This window comes from Aplysia californica, unplaced genomic scaffold, assembly GCF_000002075.1.
Source record: "Aplysia californica isolate F4 #8 unplaced genomic scaffold, AplCal3.0 scaffold01179, whole genome shotgun sequence".
Lineage (NCBI taxonomy): Eukaryota > Metazoa > Mollusca > Gastropoda > Aplysiida > Aplysiidae > Aplysia > Aplysia californica.
The window spans coordinates 138569-158407 of NW_004798449.1; the positions used below are offsets into that span (position 1 = coordinate 138569).

Genomic DNA, 19839 nt, shown 5'->3' on the forward strand with positions numbered 1-19839 from the left:
GGGGGAGGGGGGTGTATTGGAGTGTGTGAATGTGTCAGTGTATGTGTGTGCATGTGTGTATTCATGCATACTTGGGTGTGCTTGAGTGTATGTGTAGGCCTGCGCCGTGTGTGTGTGTGTGTGTGTGTGTGTGTGTGTGTGTACGTGTGTGTGTGTGTGTGTATGAGCTGAATATATACGAATGTGGTCAGTTATGCATATATTTATATATTCTGGTACTCACATAAAGTTTCATGTCTTCCTTCAAGTTTGTTTATTTTTTAAAAGATCTTTATTATAGAGACAGTCAAATAACTTTGGAGAGGGAGGGAGGGGGGGAATCCCTTTAAATCTTATTGATCTGATGCCGTATGTAATAATAGTAATAATAATAATAGATTGCATTTATATAGCGCTCTATCCCATGCAAGTATAAACTGTGAGCGTTTTACATCAATCACATGATCACTGAACAATTCACACCAGATAAAATATTTCACAGTAACAAGAAAAACCAGTTCAGCCACATAAAAAAAAACTTTCACAACCCTACTTTACTTATATGTAAGGAGAGCAGTAAACACAAAATGTATTCAAGATGATTGTCTTGATAGTCGAAGCAGACTTTGTGCTATTGAGGCTAGAGAGGTGAGCAGAGTAAGCTTGATTCCCTGTTTGAACTTCTGTGTTGACATCCACCCCCTGGTCCTCATATGACCTTATGCGATTGCAAGCGCCATAAAACCTTACTAAAACTAAACAAGATGATTTATCCAAGATGAATTTATCCAAGATCTTTGGTGATTTGCCCAAGATGATTTTATCCAAGATCTGTGATAATTTATCCAAGATGATTTTATCCAAATTCTATGGCGATTTATCCAAGATGATTTATCCAAGATCTGTGATGATTTATCCAAGATCTATGGCGATTTATCCAAGATCTATGGCGATTTATCCAAGATGATTTATCCAAGATCTGTGGTGATCGTTCCATGATGTGTAGTAAGGCTGTTGTCTCCCGACCCCCAGGTGAAGTTCTCTGTGATGAGCCCGGGCATCCACGTCTGGCCCCACGTGGGCCCCACCAACTGCCGGCTGCGCTCCCACCTGGGGCTGGTGGTGCCCGAGGGACCGTTCCTGCGTGTGGTCAACGAGACCAGGTAAACAACCTTGTATGACCTTGTCGTTATAATAATGTGAAGCTTGTAGTTATAATAATGTGAACCATGTAGATATAATAATGTGAACCATGTAGATATGATAATGTGAAGCATGTAGTTATAATAATGAGAAATATGTAGTCATAATAATGTGAAGCATGTAGTTATAATAATGTGAAGCATGTAGTTATAATAATGTGAACCATGTAGATATAATAATGTGAAACATGTAGTTATAATAATGTGAAACATGTAGTTATAATAATGTGAAGCATGTTAAAATAATCGCTGGTGGTTCAACACGCTTGGCTCTAATGACTCATTGATTCTTTGTCCATCTCAGGGTGTGGAAGGAAGGCAAGGTCATGATCTTCGACGACTCGTTTGAGCACGAAGTGTGGCATGAGGGTTCGGAACTGCGTCTGATTCTCATCGTTGACTTCTGGCACCCAGAGCTGACGGAGACGCAGAAACGAAGGCTGTCGGCCATCTAAAAGTCTGGCCGGTGTGTCCGGACTGAGCGGCCGACCTACGGCTGGAAGAGCTGCCGCTGTACTGAGGCTAGCAGTTTGTTAACCTTTGTTACTTTCAAAATGAGCTGATGTGCTGTCAGATTATGTTCTCTGAGTGGATGTCAAAGAAAGTTGTGATTTTTTTTAGTAATAGTCCTCATTATTCTATTTTTGTTTATTTGTTTGTTGGTTGTTGGTTTTTTTGGGATAATTTTGCTTTGGGTTGTTTTTTTGAGGGGGAGGGATTTGGTTACCTTTTGATTGGGTCTCTGATTTACTCAACTTGTATTTTCAGATGTCAGATGTAAACCTAATTTATTAATAGAAACGAGGGTCACTTGACATCTTTGTCTCTGAGAAGATTCTGAAATTGTTAAGAAGGATTAAATTTGGTAGCAGGCTTATTAAAAAATCAGAGTCTCATTTAGTTTTTTGGGTCTTACAGATTTCTATGAGGAAGATGTTTCAGCCAGTTTCCTGAAAAATGAGTTAGCTTCGGTCACAGCGTTGACAAGGGGACTCTGTACACTTTAGTTTTCATTTTATTTTTCTCTTATCGGTGAATTGTGAAGATTTTTTGGGGGTTATAATTCATTTAGGTTATGGTACTTTTGACTTTCAGGTTCAGCTCTTGATATTGTTGTTGTGTTTATGTTATTTTATTGTGCAGTTCTGTAGTAAGAAGGTGAGGTAATATTTGTGAAAGATGAAAGCTTTAATCGCATATATTTAAACATGTGAAGACAAAGAGAATGCTCACAACTGTTGTTCGAGGGTGTTGCGTCTAGCGTGTTTGCAATAATATTGATAGTGTCAGGGAGCGCCTTTTTCTTTTTTCCCCCCATTATTTCCACCCGAGGAAGCCAGTACGGTATTTTAAAAATTTGTTTCTTGTTTAATCTCTGAATAACTATTTCTATTAATTGTCTTTTTGTTTACAAAATGGTAAATTTTCAAGTATTTCACAAAATCCCAATGACATCGTAGCAAAGTAGACTAAAACTTTTTGGAGATTTTTTTGTCGGTTGTGGGCTGATGTTTGCTTTATTGTTGAGGGGTGGAAAGAATTCAATTTTTGTTTTGTTTCGGATAGCAGTTATGTGCCGATGTTTACTGTACGGTACTACTGTTAAAGAGCGTGATCAGTTTGATATTTTTGTCTTTGCCACTTTGCTGGTGTTGAGCTGGACTGTTAAGGGAGCGGAGAGTTTGAAACATTTTTGCTCGTCTGTGTCGGTTGTTTGTTGGTGTTTATTGTACTATTGAGGAGCAGGAAGAGCTCAGTTTTGTTGCTCTCTAGAACTGTTTGGAGCAGCACTTTGCAGGGTACTCTAAGAATTCCACAGGTCTTGGTTGTCCGCAATGTTCTCGTTTTACTGATGGAATACTGACTTGCCTTGAGCTCTTGTTGTTAGTGTGTGTTGTTAGACACTGTCCTGTTAGACACTGTTCCACCAATACTGACGACGTTGTGGACGTTGTCTTAAAAATTGATATTGACAGCGTTTTCGATTTCATCATGCTATCTCTATTGACAACATTTTATGATTAAAGTGGCGTAGCTGTTGTGTGTGTTGTCGTTGGATCTGCTGTTCTATTGTTGAGAGCGTGAAGTTGAGATGAGATGGCCTGAACTTGCTTGTTTTGGCGCAAAGATATGGCAGTTTGGATGTCTTACTCTCGGTGGTTGTATGCATCGTGTTGTTTTGTTTTGTTTTTGTTGAATTTTATGGTTGTTTTGTTTACTAGTTTGGTCTATGCATGATGAAGAGGTGCGGACATGTGGGAGGCCTGTGTAGGCTGGATGGTTTGGTTTCTGAAGTGAGAATGTTGTCAGCGGCTTGCTTTTTAACTTTTTAAAACAAGGTATATGTCTATGGTGATCAATGTCCTGAGACACTGTTATTGACCCTTATGTGTTATCATATGGTGTAAGATGTTGCTTTTAGTGAATATGATCAAACTTTTTGAGTAATTTTTTTTCAGATATAAAGGAAAGCGAGTTTTAATTAATTATCCGTTCAAAAGTTTTTTTGTACTGCCAAAGTGACTTTTTTTTTTCAGTGCAAAGAGATATCTGGTTGTGTGAAAGTTCTTTTTGTCATAAAATTTGATAATGTTTGCTTTGACATTTGAATCGAATGATGCAAATGTATTCCTGTGCTGTTATTTTTAGATAGTCTGCACAGACTTTATAGAAGTGATTTGTCGGGTTGGTTGGGCACAGCATTTGTTCCGTTTGTAAGCGCTGTGAGAGTACACTAAATGCTTTAAATGTAATTTGGACATCTTTTTGTTTTGTCTCGCATGACAGTTTTGTTTGGCATGACAGCAGTTCTATTTGTGAGTCTCCGTTTTGATCTTGTTTCCACTTTTGAAGATGGAATAATGAGGCAACATTTTTTTCCAATAATGTTTACATGGCCTCTTTTTTTAAAAAACCGAGATGCAATTTCCTTTCTGCCAAAATTATTTGATCACAGATACTCTTGCTTGCTGTGTGTATTGTTGCATTTACCCGGAACATAACACTTGTTCTGGGCACATTCAGTTGTCCTTTGGTTGCTTTTTTAGGCTTGACGGTCAAGTATGACAGTTTCATATTTATGATGTCACTACGCAAGTTTCCAGAAATGTGGAATATTCTTGATTTATTTTCTTCTTTTTATGAAATTTGGTGGAGGGTTCTTCCTGAGAATGTTCTCTTCGAGTATTTTCACTTCTCTTGAAATGTATTAAGTTTGCGTTTGTCTTTTGTTGGTTTATTCATTCAATGAATATTTGACAGAGAGATTTTTATGTTCTCATTTTGATAAACTTAACTTCTAATCAGTTTGTTTTTTTCCCTTTGTTATGAGCCGGAAAAAATATGCTGCTCTGTGATTCTGATATCTTAATCAACGTAGCCACGATCAATCATTGTTGAAGTTTAAATCTCAAGCTCGATAGAGCGAAATTTCTTTCTTGCTGTTCAACAAAGTGTTTCAAAGTATGTGATATCCCTACACAAAGTATTTGCTGGCGGTTTATTGCCGATAATGCAGTAAAACCCTCCCTTCGGGTGGTGCTCCTAATATAATAAATATTGTTTCTTTTTCCAGAGGATTTTCTGCTTACAAAACATTATTAATCAGTCAGTGAACTGAATGTCCATCATTCAATAAATTATGAAAGCTGGAAATATTTTTTAAAAGCGTGTTCATATTCTATTGCAATCTGTAAAGAGATATCTTCGCAATGCTTGTTGGTTGATTTAGAGCTCGTTAACTGCTTATGAAGACAGCGTTACTGGCGTATTTGCAACCGATTTACTTTTGTGTGAAATAACATCTATTACGGTAGACTCGTTATGTATTTTTAAAAAAATTTCTTTTCATTAAAAAAATTTTTTTTTGTGGGGAGGGGGTGTTTTTAGTGAATGATATTTTGTTCCAGGGCACAGGTTGATAGTTGACAGAAGTCAGATGTGGAGTATCAATATATAAATATATATATGTCAAGGGCAGTGTGCTGTTTTGGGGAATTGCCGTCATTGATGAGCTATCAACTCGTCTGTTTTGGGTCTTCCCATCACCTTCCCTCACACACACACACACACACACACACACATACACACACACACACACACACACACACACACACACAGACCCACACGCACATGCACACCTACACACATAGACATATGTGCTCGCATATACTTATATGCACACATGCGCACGCATGCACAAAGGTATCAGGGCTGCCCTAATCCATCGATTTTTCCGGCAGTTACCGATTTTGGACTTGTTCTACCGCCACACAGATAAACGTGTCAAAACTACCGGATTTGCGACGGGGTCCGTTCTGTAGTGGTTCTTCAAGATGGATTTTCCAGGATTTGACTAGTCTTCTGTCACTGGTCTGATGGCAAATTGAATAGAGGCAATGGAAAGTGCCATTTGCAACCCTCGATAAGCTCGACATTTCCATTTCTTCCCGAGACTTTTGCTCTGCCTGGAGTCCAACTGTAATGTTTTTCCTTTGATAATTTGTGTCTTGAATCCTTTTTAAAATCTGTGAATGCTGAAACCCAAACATGGTTTTGACACTTGATGTTCTAGCCTGTCCACAGGCCCCGATCAGGATTCATTTTGTTTATGGTCAGAGGAAAACTAGTAAAATTTGACTGTCATATCAAAGTCACACAGTGCCCTTAGATGGGTATGCTATTGTCAGAGAAAATGTTTTAATTAATATAGTTTTTATTGGTATGGACTATGGGTTTTGAAGTCAGATTGGGGCAGTCACCCGGTACTCCAATCCACAACCGTTACTGGTTGATAGATAGACGCCTTGAATGCCCCCCCACACATAAGTTGGAAAGTTTTATGGTTGTTATCACGCCACGCTTCACTGTCCACCTTTGTCCTTCACTACAGAACTGCTGAATTATAAATATTGTACAATGTTGTCTTTTTATGAACTCATAAACAACCCTTCCAAGACGTACGGAAAGGCAGGTTAGGTTTCCACCGTTCCCCATTTTCCCCCTCTCATTAACCCTATCCGTACGTCGTATTTTACTATCCATACGAAGTGGGGAACTTTGTGCCACCACTTTCCAAAGAGGAAATCTACTCGTTAATCCGATCCGTACGCTTTGCATAGCAGTCTGTTAAAATGATGAGAATACTGAAAGTTTCAAAGGGATCTTTGTACTAGAAATATTCCAAAATGTGAAGAATACAACCCGGAGGTATAATATGGCCCCTGGACATACGGATAAGGTTAAATTCTCAGAGACGTTAGGTACAAATTTTGTAGAATGTGATGAACAAGGCTCGCGATTTTTAGTTCTGGTTGGCAAGATGAGTAACATAATAATTAATATTATGTCACTGTGGTGTCTAATTTCTTTCAACAAATATAAATGGGGGGAAAAAAGGGATGAACAACAGGACTTGTCATGTGGGCCATGACAGGGTTCATGTTTCTATTGGGTTTTTACCTTAGAATAATTACTGTTTAGGTGAACGGTTCTAGCAGCAGAGATGTTTGTGTTACCTTGTGTTTTGAACGCACACCACGTTGTCTCTCTGTTCCCCGCCGGGGCAGTGCTACTGACTGAAGTGTCTTCAGGTCATTCCCAAAGGGGTGATATTAACTTGTTATTATGCACAGTAGAATTGTAAATGGGCTGATTTATCAATGTCATGCTCATACTGTGCCGAGACAACATGGGTGAACAGCTGCTTTTTGTTTCTTCATCCTTACATTCGTCATTTTTTCCGTTACTTCTTTTGTGTGTTTGGCACTCTCTTGTGAACTACTATTCCAGGGGTGCCTTGATAGTTGAAGCAAACTTTGTGCTGTTGAGGCTAGAGAGGTGAGCAGAGTGAGCCTGATTCCCAGTTTGGACTTCTCTGTAGACGGGGCTCATATGACCTTATGCAGGTGCGAGCGCCGTAAAAACCTTACTAAAGCTAAAACACCACTTTGTCTCTCTGTGTGGATGAGAGTTTTGAATTCCCAGCTGTCCCAGTATGAAGTGAAAGTGTAGTGAGTTTGTGTCAAGTTCCCATCGCTTCTGTACTAATGTGTCATTAGGGAAGATTAAAGTTTTTCAGATGTTCTTTTTCGATCTCTTTTAAGTTATTTCTATTCTCAATTTCATATTCTTTTATACATTCTTTTTTTTCTTAGTTCTCATACCCACTTTGAATGATCTGACCGTATGTATATTTTTAATTCTCTGTGAAATACTTACATGATTGTGAGTAAGTGTACCATTGATTGTAATGTTCAGAATCATAGATGGTTGATGCATTGTCGAGGGAGGAAGGGTTAAGACTTACAACGAATTTTAAGACACAGCGTCTGGAGTTTTTTTCACAGTTCGCATCCACATCGCCGCTCGTTTTACATCCCGAGTTGACGAAATGTAACTTTTCCGAAATGACAGTTTTTGCATCTTGTCAATTCATTCTCTACGCAATATTTTCCTTGGACAAGTGTAATTTTGTTGAAGTTTTTTCAGATAATTGTCTTTTGCAAAATTTCAATAAGAATGTAGTTAGTTGCAGTCTTTTTCTATGCAAGTAATATTCTTCTGGTCATTGCTTGAGGTGATTTTTGAGTAAGTTTATCCTTTTTTACGGTAGTTTTTTTCTATCTGTATTTGTATTTAGTCCAGTGTTTACCTCTATAATCATTTTACCTGATTTCTATCTGGATTGTTTTAAAGTTTTTATTTCAAGACCGCCAATGCTTTTCTCATTAAAATAATGTGTTCCTTCTGGATTTTTCCTCTGTCAGTGTGTCGTGTTAGGGATTGTGGTGTCGGTGATTGTTGGAAAATGTTTGATGTTTGTGTTCTCAATGATTCTGCGGTTCTCTGATGTAGAGGTCTTTGCCTGAATTTGTTCCTTCTTATGTAGACTGAGACCTGTTATTTGTCATTTTTTAAAATAATCAAGGTTTTGGCCATGTCGAGGATATTTCTATTTTTTTTTAGAATTCACTTTCTTGTAAAGAGAGATTAGTAAAAATAAGCAAATTAAGTGAGGACAAGTCTCCTTCCCAGCTCGTATACGATCTAATTGTTTTGCAAGTGTCATAAAACACTTTAATTTTTTTTTAAAGTCGTCTTCTGTCCGGTTTCTCTTCCACTTTGGTTTCTACAGTCGTGGACTAGCTTCTTTAGCACTGGCTTTGTCGTGAGTCTTTGTCTAGTGCTGCTTTACCTGCTCACAGGTGGTACTTGAGATTTTGTTGTTTCCTCTTTTCCCGTATAATTTCATCTTTACCTTCACATTGTAAAGCCTTAACCTGAGCCTGATGTAACAGTTATCAAACGCTTTGCCGCCACGCCACACGCAGAAGACAGTAGTTCAATTCCCATGGAGGAAATTTTTTTTGTTTTCTGCAGTATATATCCTTTCTGTTAGCTGGGATGTTGTATATCTCTCTCAGCCTGGTGTGGCCCTGATAGCTGGGTTGAAGTAAGCCTGCCTCTTAAATAATCTAAATTATAGCATAGAGTAGATGGAGCATGAAATAGTTACAATTACAGACTTAACAACTACAAAGCCTTTGCTTACTTCTGACATCACCGTCATGATCATCATCTACCCTTGATTGATGTATGTCACTCATGATACGTATATATTATCCTCACGTATATATACCCGGCCTGCCTGCCCATACCCAGTGTCTTGTTCATGACTACAGATTTACTTGTTCTTTGTTTGAGATTTGTGAAAAGCGATACAATCAATCATACTTTGGATGCCATACTTTGCTGTTACAGTCATCATAGTTTATATGACAAGCTGTAACAGTTCTTTACTATTTCCTTTTCAACATTTTCTACAAATAATGGATTTTTAAAATTATTTGAGAAATTATAAAAATACAGATAGCTATTTCTTCCATATGCCCCCCACCCCCCTTTCCATCTCCCCCTCCTCTTTCTACAACTCTCAAGAAAGAACATGCTGACGCCTTTCATACCTTTAATTTATTAACAATGATCAAGTTCAAAATCAAATACTCTGCCAGAACAATTCATCAAGTATAAGAAATAATTCAAATCAATACCCCCATACTTATTGCTGTAAACTTGTGATTTCATGGTTATTTTATCACTGTGTAATACAATATTGTAAACTAAGATTTGCATTTATCTTATTTTCGCTTTTATTTTTTTGTAAAAACAATACATAAGAGTCTAATTATACAATATAATAAAATCAAATACAATGTATATCGATGTTAGTGATATTTGCTTGTCCCAAAGTATATGAAAAGTTTGTCTTTTCACCTGAATAAGTTTGCTTTGTCTCTGCCATATGTTGTCGTCATGTGACATACATACCCATATGTTGTCGTCATGTGACATACATAGCCATATGTTGTCGTCATGTGACATACATACCCATATGTTGTTGTCATGTGACATTCATACCCATATGTTGTTGTCATGTGACATATGTTTTTGTCATGTGACATACATACCCATATGTTGTCATGTGACATAAATACACATATTATGTTGTCGTCATGTGACATTCATACCCATATGTTGTTGTCATGTGACATATATGTTTTTGTCATGTGACATACATACCCATATGTTGTCATGTGACATACATACCCATAAGTTGTTGTCATGTGACATACATACTCATATGTTGTTGTCATGTGACATACATACCCATAAGTTGTTGTCATGTGACATACATACTCATATGTTGTTGTCATGTGACATACATACCCATATGTTGTTGTCATGTGACATTCATACCCATATGTTGTTGTCATGTGACATACATACATGTTTGATTGAGTTCATTGGTGAACTAGCAAAAAAACAACGTTTGTCTTAGAGAGAGAATACATTGTTTATGTTACATAACCCTGATGTTGTGTTACGTTCTTTTGCACTGACCCATGTGAGGGTGGGGTTGTTGTTTTTTAAAAACACACATGGTCTCTTTAAAGGAGAAGCGGGCTAACCCAGATTTCAGGGTTTCCAATCTTGACCTACACCAAAAGTGAGCATTGCCCTACCTATTGGGGAAGTCTGGTTTTATTGTGGGTTGTATTTGAATGGTTAAAGAGAAAATTGTCCTTGTCTTTTAAAGAAACTGAACAAGGGTCCAAAAACTTTACCTTCGATTTTTTCAAAACAGCATTTTTGGGGGATTGCCCCCTTGTGCTTAAAAGCGACCATATTATGTAAAGTTGAAATAGGATTTGTACTTGTCGACGTCACGTTGTCGCTGGGAATACTTAATTGGCATCTGTGATGTACTGGTTCAAACCTCTGCCGAGTGGGTGGTTGGACGGTGCTCTGGTGTGATTTGCTCCTTCTTTCCTATCAAACATCTATCGTCCGAATCTCCCCTTCTTCTTTTTTTATGTTTGTTACTCTCTTGTAACACCTCTAATCTTCGGCACTTATAATATGACCTTATTGTGTTGCAAGTGCCGTTAAACTCTTCTTACCAAAACTAAAACTGAAAACCTCTGCCGTTGCACGCGAGAGACAATATCATCAGTTCGATTCCCACATCTGGGAGCCTTTGTGCTATTAAGGTGTCACTGGTAAGTTGTTGTTTTTTCTGTCTGTCTGTCTGTCTCTCTTTCGATTTTCGTCTGTTTTTCTTTCGTTATCTTCTTGTTCCTGTTGTTCTTCCTCACGTTGTTGTCGTTGATGTTATTGTTGTTGCTGCTGCTGCTGTTGTTGTTGTTGTTGTTATTGCTGTTGTTACTGCTGCTGTTGTTATTGCTGTTGTTGTGGGTGGCTGGCAGGTGCTCTGGTGTGGTTTTCTTCTTCTTTCCTATGAAACATCTATCTTCCTTATCTCCCCTTCTTCTTTTTTATGTTTGTTACTCTCTTGTAACACCTCTAATCTTTGGCACTTATATGACCGTAATGTGTTGCAAGTGCTGTAAAACACTTACTAAAAAAAATAAAATGTAATTCTTTGAATATCTTGATAACGACTCCGAATAACCTTACGATCTGATAGAACAGATAGAACATTTTGGTTTCTGACCTCGTGGTCTTAGTAACTCAAAGCGGGTAGAAATGTCAGATAGAACTTTGTAATTCTGAGGCAGCCGTAATGTAAATGTGCTGACTCAGCTGTTCTATCAGGGTATGTGGTGTAGCTGTTAGCCACCACTTCGCCGTTGTACGCTGTAGACCCGAGACCAATTCCTATTTGCTCCCAATCAAATTAGATTCGGAGGGTGGGAGGTTGGTGGGTGCTTCGGTGTGGTTTGCTTCTTCTTTCCTATCAAACATCTACCGTCCTTATCTCTCCTTCTTTTTATTTTTTTGTCTTTGTTACTCTCTTGTGTTACCTCTAATCTTCGGGGACTTATATGATCTTATTGTGTTGCAAGTGTCGTAAAACACTTACTAAAACTAAAACTAAAGATCCGGAAGCCCTGCTTCGAAAATAACCTTACCCTTTGGCCCAACAGCAAATTGCTTTGATTTAAAGGCGCGTGGGGGGGGGGGGGGGATCCGAATATAACGTCTATCTCCAATAGAAACTAACCAAATGGGTGGAGACCCTTGGAAGAAAAAATCGCCAAAATAACCCAATTCCAGAACATCCCGTTGAGGATTCGAACCGGGGCGAACCGCTCCGTGGTCCAGATTGATCCCAAATGAGGTAACTGTTAACTTATATTTGTTGTTGCCTCTAAACGATCTCGTCCCAGGGCGTACGGATAGGGTTAAGAAAAGAGGTACTTTAGACAAAATAGATGTAATTTTGAGGCGACGATGTGTTAACGGCCTGCCCTGCTCCCTGTAACTTGTAACCGCGGGGATTTGTGCCAACAACACATTATCTTAGATCTATAAATACATTGTATACCATTTAGAACAGTGGTTTTCAAACTTTTTTCGCCCACCGCCCCCTTTTTCACCCAGCCGAGTCCGAGCGCCCCCTACTCCGTCCCAACCATCAATACGACATAACGACAAGCATAATATAACAATAATCAAAAATAAAGAGAGAGCTAAAAAAGTAGGGTACAAAATAGAGTGCCTAAATTCTAATGATTTGGTTCTGAATATTAGTTGGGTCGCAAATCATCATCATTACAGAGTCTTAAATTAAGCGTGTGCGAGAGATAATAAAACACATTTTTTCTTCAATGTTATGCAAGGGCACTGCGAACAAAATACTGTCATTTTATGCATATGTGTCATCGGTATTAAACGACCAGTGTTGTTAACATCAATAAAAATAAAACATGTATTATGACTTTTACAGAAGCAAAGCACACACAAAATGAACCCCAAAACAGTGATCATTAGTTTGAAAACAGATTGACATTATTTTTATGAAACGTTTTCTCCCATCAAAGTGCTGCAATAAAGTTGCCTGGGATTTGTATATCAAATATCTCCATTCTAGATTTCGACTAGAATGACGAAAGCATGGATTTTGCCTTGATCAGGTTGGTGTCACCCCCCTGCAGCTGCAAGTTGAACTGGTTGAACTTTGTGAAAAGATCAGTGAGGAACGAAATGTTGTTCTTGTCTTCTTTCAGTTTATTGCCGAGATCACTGTCTGTTTCTTGAAAAAAGCTCCAGCACAGAGTCAAACAAGCAGAGCAATAATCATGTTAAACAGTTTCCTTTTGAGAGCCACTGGACTTCAGTGTGCAAAAGAAAGAATTGAAGGTTCTCGTCATTTTCAGTGCACAGCAGTTGGAAAAATCTCGAGTTCATAGCGTGGACGTTGATCTTTTTCACACACTTGGTGACAATGGCCAGTGTGTCATGCAGACTTTCATTCAGGTTTTTTGCCTCCAAATTCTGTCTGTGAATGACACAGCGAACAGTTAGTACTCCAGGGACTGATTTCTTCAAGAAGCTAATAAATCCACAATACCGTCCAGTCTTCGACGGTGCTCCATTTGTTGTACAGGCAACTATGTTGGCCAGAGGAATCTGTTTCTCCTCGAAAAATTCTAGGACCTCTTTGAAAATGGACTCGACTCCGGTATCTGTTTCCAACATTTTCGCAAATAACAATTCTTGCATTATTTACCTCACCCTCTATGAACCGATATCCAGTTGAAGGCTGAACTCACGTGTCCTTTAAGCATTTTGCACAATGATTCCTTAACATTTGCTGACATCCCATCCATACGTCTTTGAACGGTATTGTCACTCAGTGGCAAGAACTTTCAACACAGGCTCCGGGGCACCTCTTATCGCAGGTAACATGAGGTCCTCACCGAGAGTGCGTGGTTTACCTGCCTTTGCAATTAGCAGAAATAAATTATAAGCTGCTCGTAAGTCTTCATCAGCTTGATCGACGTCGGCTGCAAACATCGATTTAATTGATTTTATTTCTGAAAATTGATCTTTAGAGTTTTGAAGTAAGCCAGATCTTTGTCAGATTTGCCGGGATGAATCATCTGTATATGGGCTTTGGAGTGCTGGGAAAGAAAGTTCTTAGTAATAAGTAGTATTGTAAACTATGCCTAAGTTATCAATTTTTTACATTTTTTTTTATGTAGCTTCTTTCCCTTCACCATTTTTAATGTTTCATTTCATGAAAATTTCACACCGCCCCCTTAACGCCCACCACCGCCCCCCAATCGCCCAATTTCGCCACAGCGCCCCCCAAACTATCGCCACCGCCCCCCTGGGGGCGGTAGCGCCCACTTTGAAAACCACTGGTTTAGAACAAAGGCAACCTGTCGTGGGAAACAAAAGGCTGTGCGTGTTTCATGACATGTTGAAGACATCCCGGCTCTTACCGCAGGGCTCTAGGCCTGTTAGCTAAAGTGTAATTATTTTTTTCGGTTAGCTAAAGTGTAATTATTTTTTTAGGTTAGCTAAAGTGTAGTTATTTTTTTCGGTTGATCTAGATCTAGTTTCCGATTTTGGACCTGTTCTATCGCCATTCCGAATAAGGTGTCAAAAACTACCGGATTTGTGATGGGTGCCGAAAGTGCTTCCAACTTTCCCTTGCGAAACCCATAGCCTGCATCCCGAAATTCTGTACTTGCCGTATAGTCATATTTACAACTTTGGAGAGAGAGAGAGAGAGAGAGAGAGAGAGAGAGAGATAGATAGAGACAGACAGACAGACAGACAGACAGACAGACAGACAGACAGACAGACAGACAGAGACAGAGAGAGAGAGAGAGAGAGACAGACAGACAGACAGACAGACAGACAGACAGACAGAGACAGAGAGAGAGAGAGAGGAGAGGGGAAGAGAGAGAGAGAGAGAGAGAGAGAGAGAGAGAGAGAGAGACAGACAGACAGACAGACAGACAGACACACAGACAGACAGACAGACAGAGACAGAGAGAGAGAGAGAGAGAGAGGAGAGAGAGAGAGAGAGAGAGAGAGAGACAGAGACAGAGAGAGAGACAGAGAGAGAGGAGAGGGGAAGAGAGAGAGAGTGAGAGAGAGAGAGAGAGAGAGAGAGAGAGAGAGAGAAAGGGCACCTTACTTGCCTTTCTAGCCTCTCAGACGGTAGATCTAGAATCTAAACCTCGGCAGTAAGTTGTAGTTGTAGGCATGTTTGTGCGCACTCGACAATATTGTCCTTTTGTGCGGCTCGGTCTTGAAAATAACGGCTGCCAAAAGAAAGGTTAAATTGTTTGTTTGTTTTATCTTGAAGTGAAATTGGGCCCTGGTTTTGGCGTTCGACAATCGATTGTGTAGTAGTGTAGAAAAAAAGGTGAAAAAGTAGAGTTTAGGCTTGGTGATCTTACCGTCAGGATTGATGTTCCCGGACTTCCGTAGCGTAGGCCTACTATTAGGGACGCGATGACAAATTGATTACTGGCAATGGAAAATGCCATTTTTAACTCTCGGAAAGCGTAAAAAATCTGTCATTAAAAGGGCCACTCATTCCATGTTGTGTATGTTACATCTGAGCTCTACTTTCACGTCTCTTGGAGAAGAGCTTTTTTAACAAATACAAGAACATGTAAAAAAAAATATTTTTAAACCTGCAGGTAGATTTAGATCTAATTAAGTCACAGTAGATTTGGGTGGGCCTAGATTCTTGGTCTAGCCATCGCCAGCAATCGTTCGCCACTAAGTTATATCTCCGAGAGAGATCTAGGGGTTTCTAAGAGTAAGGAGTAGGCCTAGATCTAGATCTAACTAAGTAAGGAAGACCCAAGATCTAACCTTGAATTAAAATGTTGATCTGTAAAAAATTATGATTTCAATTCTCTAAATTGATGTTACAAATATAATACATGTATACCACCCAACCCCCCCACCCCCACCCCCTTAAAAATGAAGACTTAGTGCACTGTCTTTGAAGTGTCTCTGCTTGTGCTGTCGTAGCTTCCATATTAATGTTCACATATAAAGAACAAATTGAACTTGAAGTGCTGCCACTTCGCTGCGTAGTGTTTCGACTCGTCTTTGAATTTTGTTCTTAGCTTTGACTGATTTGGAGGATTTTTTTTCTTCTGAAAACGTACCTTGTACCGCAGTACTTCCTAAATTCTTCCTCAAACTCACGACACGATTTTTGAAATCGTCCCACTTCTAAGGGATGAGGATTTGCATCTGCCGTTCTTATTGAGAGAGAGAGAGAGAGAGAGAGAGAGAGAGAGAGAGAGAGAGAGAGAGAGAGAGAGAGAGAGGGAGAGGGAGAGAGAGAGAGAGAGAGAGAGAGAGAGAGAGAGAGAGAGAGAGAGAGAGAGAGAGAGAAGCATGGCCAGCTCTCTGGCATGACCCACCTGTTCACTGATTGGTCCAAAGAGAAAAACAGGTCCTGAAAAAAGTGCATAGATTTTTTCCCCCACGACATATTAAAAGGTGTGACATTGTGGTGAAATCATGAAATCGAAGAAAGCGATTTTCCCCGCCAGTTTAGCCATTTTTATCCAATTTTTTTTTGGCTCAACAGCGTGTACATCCATTGAAAAACACGTTTCTGTGTTGATTTTTACAGAAAAAGGTTGATTATAAACACACACAAAAAACATAGTAAATTTTCAGTTTTCAAAGACCCTCAAGCTGTAGGAGTCAGAAAATTTTCAAGGGTATTTTCTTCTTAATTTGACCAGTGAAAATGGGTGCCCCCACCTCTTTAATCACAAATATATCGACATATTATTATGTTTAAGCAAGATAAATGAGTATTTTTTTTTAGTTGAAAGCAAGGCAAATGAGGAGCTTTCAGATGATACCAATAACTCCACATGCCCCAAAATTGACGAGGGTTTGATTCCATAGCGTCGTTACACATAATATGAGAATTTTACTGGACCGAATTTTACCAAATTTCAAACATATAGCAAACAAGCATATTAAAGAGTCTTAAAATCTGCAATCAATTTTGAGAAGAAAAAAATTCGTTTCCATGGATACGGCGGCCATATTGGATTTGTTGACATGTCTTACGTAATGAATACCGTACTTATAGCTCATGGGAATTGATTGGTTTTTTTCATGCGAGTTAACAATCATTAGATCTAAAAATTTGTCTGTCTTTTTTTTCCTAAACGAATTAGAAAATGTTTTATGAATTTTTTTCCTGAGGTAGCATTCAACTTTCAAGTTTGCCAAGAATCAGTGAACATCCACACTCCAGTCACCATCAACAAAAATCTATTCCATATATCAAAAATTCAAAGAAAAATTTTTAGTACTACATCTCCTCTTCATTTTGTGAAAATTTCATGAAGTTTGGAAGAAAAATGGTGGAGTTATTTTTTTTTTTAATATAGAGAAAAGTCGCGTTTTGAGAAAACGGGCGATAAAGAAAAATAAGATATTGACTTTATGAGGAAATGACGGTGACAAACATACTCGTGAGGAAAAAATACGGCTTTGTTGGGTTCTTAAGAGATGAAATAGTTGTGGGAGAGGCTGAAGAAGCTATAAATGTCTACAACTCAAATTCCATAATTTTGAGCCGAATCTTGACTTTGGGGGTGTAGCCCCCCCCCTCCCCCCTCTTAACCCTTATGACGTAGCTAACACACGTAGAAATATAGGTCACGTCGCAATGGAATCAGCCGCTGGTCAATTATTGTTGGGCGTTATGGAGTTATTGGTATAAACTTAGAGCTTGATAATTTATCTTGCTTTTGGTTTAGTTTTAGTTTTAGTAGAGGTTTTACGGCACTCGCAACTGCATAAGGTCATAATATGCTTTACTAACTAACTTACCAAATACCACTCTTCACAAGTTACAATTACAACGTTTTCAAAATCAAGCTGCTAGACTTGTACTAAAGAAAAAGAAAGGGACCACATTACTCCCAATTTAAGAACGTTGCATTGGCTTCCCGTGTCAGCTAGAATGTCATATAAAATTGCAATATTATGTCATAAATGTGTCAATAAACAAAGCTCCCTCATATCTTCGTGATCTCATCCAGATTTATGTTCCATCTAGATCACTAAGATCAAGCGATCAGTATCTTTTAAGAGTTCCTAGAAAAGGGGTAAAAGATTAGCTGAAAGATCGTTCGCCCACCTTGCTCCGTCAGTCTGGTACTCTCTTCCCCAACCTTTGAGACATACAACATATTAGTCTAAATTTTAAAAAATCTTTAAAGACACATTTAATGACATCCTTTTTATGTCAGTAGATTCATGTTCAATACAATGTTATGTAAATGACTATGAATCCATTTATGTATTTTGTGAATTACAGTGTGTATATTTATTATTTTATGCTCATTTCTTGACGATGTGTAAGCTTGTGCGTGTGATAAGCAAGTAGATGGGTGTTCCTCTGTGTGTGTGTGTGTGTGTGTGTGTGTGTGTGTGTGTGTGTGCGTGTGTGTGTGTGTGTGTGTGTGTGTGTGTGTGTGTGTGTGTTTGGCATACATGTGTGTGCACATGTGTGCGTGTTATGTGTTCGTGAGTGTGTATGCGTGTGTTTGTGTGTATATGAGTGTGTGTGTGTGAGTGTGTGTGTGTGTCGCGTGCATGAATATTTTTCTGACATGCATTTATGTAAAGCGCCTAGAGCTGTGTTTACACGGGAGTGGGCGCTATAGAAATGATCTCCATTATTATTATTATTATTATTATTATTATTATTATTATTATTATTATTATTAATTTTTATATGAGCGCCAGAAGAATAGAGGTGTTACAAGAGAGTAACAAACATAAAAAAGAAGAAGGGGAGATAAGGACGATAGATGTTTGATAGGAAAGAAGGGGCAAACCACACCAGAGCACCCGCCAACCACTCACTTGCTTTTGGTGAAAAATTTAATTACTCACCTATCTTGAATAGAAGTCGGAATAATTGCGATTGAAGGAGGTGGGGTAAAATTAGCCAGAAAATGGCCACGTGACTCCCAGCGTGTGAAGGTCCTTGAAAACTGCAAATTTACATTATTGTGCCTTTCATCGACTTTTGTTTTGTTGTTGTTGTGGTTTTTAAAAAAAGTGAAATCCATACAGAAATTTGTTTCTACATAAACATTAAAAAATGTTGAGCCAAGAAAAACATCGATAAAAGATTTCCAGAGATCAGAAGAATACCGGTTTCTTTTACATGTATTCCATCATTTTGACGAGCGCCTGATTTCACCACTATACCTCACACAAGTATCCGCTACGTCCTTAAAATTTAAAGAGTTAAACTGAACGGTATCCTGGATATGCATGCTCGTAGTTGGGTGTGTTGACGTCATGCATAATATCGGGGCGGCCATCGAGTGGCGATCGATTGATCTTGCTCCATGTTCAATGTTTATTACCTGGGAACGTGGAGTTGTGGTAGTTGGCGGGTGCTCTGGTGTGGTGTGCTTCTTCTTTCTTATCAATCATCTATTCTCCTTATCTCCCCTCTCCTCCTTCTTTCTTGTGTTTATTATTCTCTTGTAACATCTCTGATCTTCGGCACTTATATGACCTTATTGTGTTGCAAGTGCCATAAAACACTTACTAAACTAAAAAGTGGAGTTGTGTGCCAAGACGACTGTGGTGCACCAGGGTGACATCAGGCGCCTTCAAAATAATGAAATCAAAGAAACTGACCTTTTTAAAACACGATTGCCAAATTTTATCGGAATATTTCCGTTATGGGATCAGCACCCTCAGTGTCCATTTAGAAACGCATTCCTGCATGGATTTTACTTGAAAAACTTTGAACAAAGACACGAAAAATGTAAATTTATAGCTTCCAAGGACACTACAACTTTGGATATCAACAAAGTGTGGTAGACATACGACAATGCCAGTAACATGCCAGTAACATGTCTGGTAAATACACTGGAATGCAGACAATTTTGAAAAATAAGTCTTGTGGATCATATTCCGTTCGCAGGCCACACTCTAAATTTAGTTGGTTAATCAGCTGTAGATTGCTGTGAGGAAGCTGTGTCTTTCTTTCAGTTCCTGTAGCGCATGTATTCATTTTTTGTTGCATCAACACATCGTTGGAATATTTTATTACGACACTTTGAGGAAAATCCTGAATGTCTTGTCCCAAAACACCCATCGGATACCCGGTGGTCTGCCCTGGCTGATGCGACAGAAGCAGTCTTCAGGGGCTACAAACAATTCCAAAGTGCTCTACAAGTACAAGAGATTGCAGAAGTTATTTACCTGAATGGTCTCACGAAGCACGAAGCTGGCGCTCTTGCAAGTTATATGGACACCATTGAAGTTGTTTTTATGTGTGAACTTTGGAATGCCATTTTACATCGTTTCAATT

At 38.8% G+C, this 19839-nt stretch overlaps 1 protein-coding gene across 1 annotated transcript in view; it reads left to right on the top strand.

Annotated features, from left to right (window-relative positions):
• The window catches only part of LOC101851095 (aspartyl/asparaginyl beta-hydroxylase), a gene marked incomplete in the record, with an annotated part of 32656 nt that extends 27821 nt beyond the window's left edge, over positions 1-4835 (top strand). The window contains 2 exon segments of the mRNA XM_013090214.2: positions 1012-1142; positions 1486-4835. Coding sequence (XP_012945668.1) covers positions 1012-1142; positions 1486-1636 — 282 coding nt within the window.
• Between the last annotated feature and the right edge of the window lie 15004 nt (positions 4836-19839).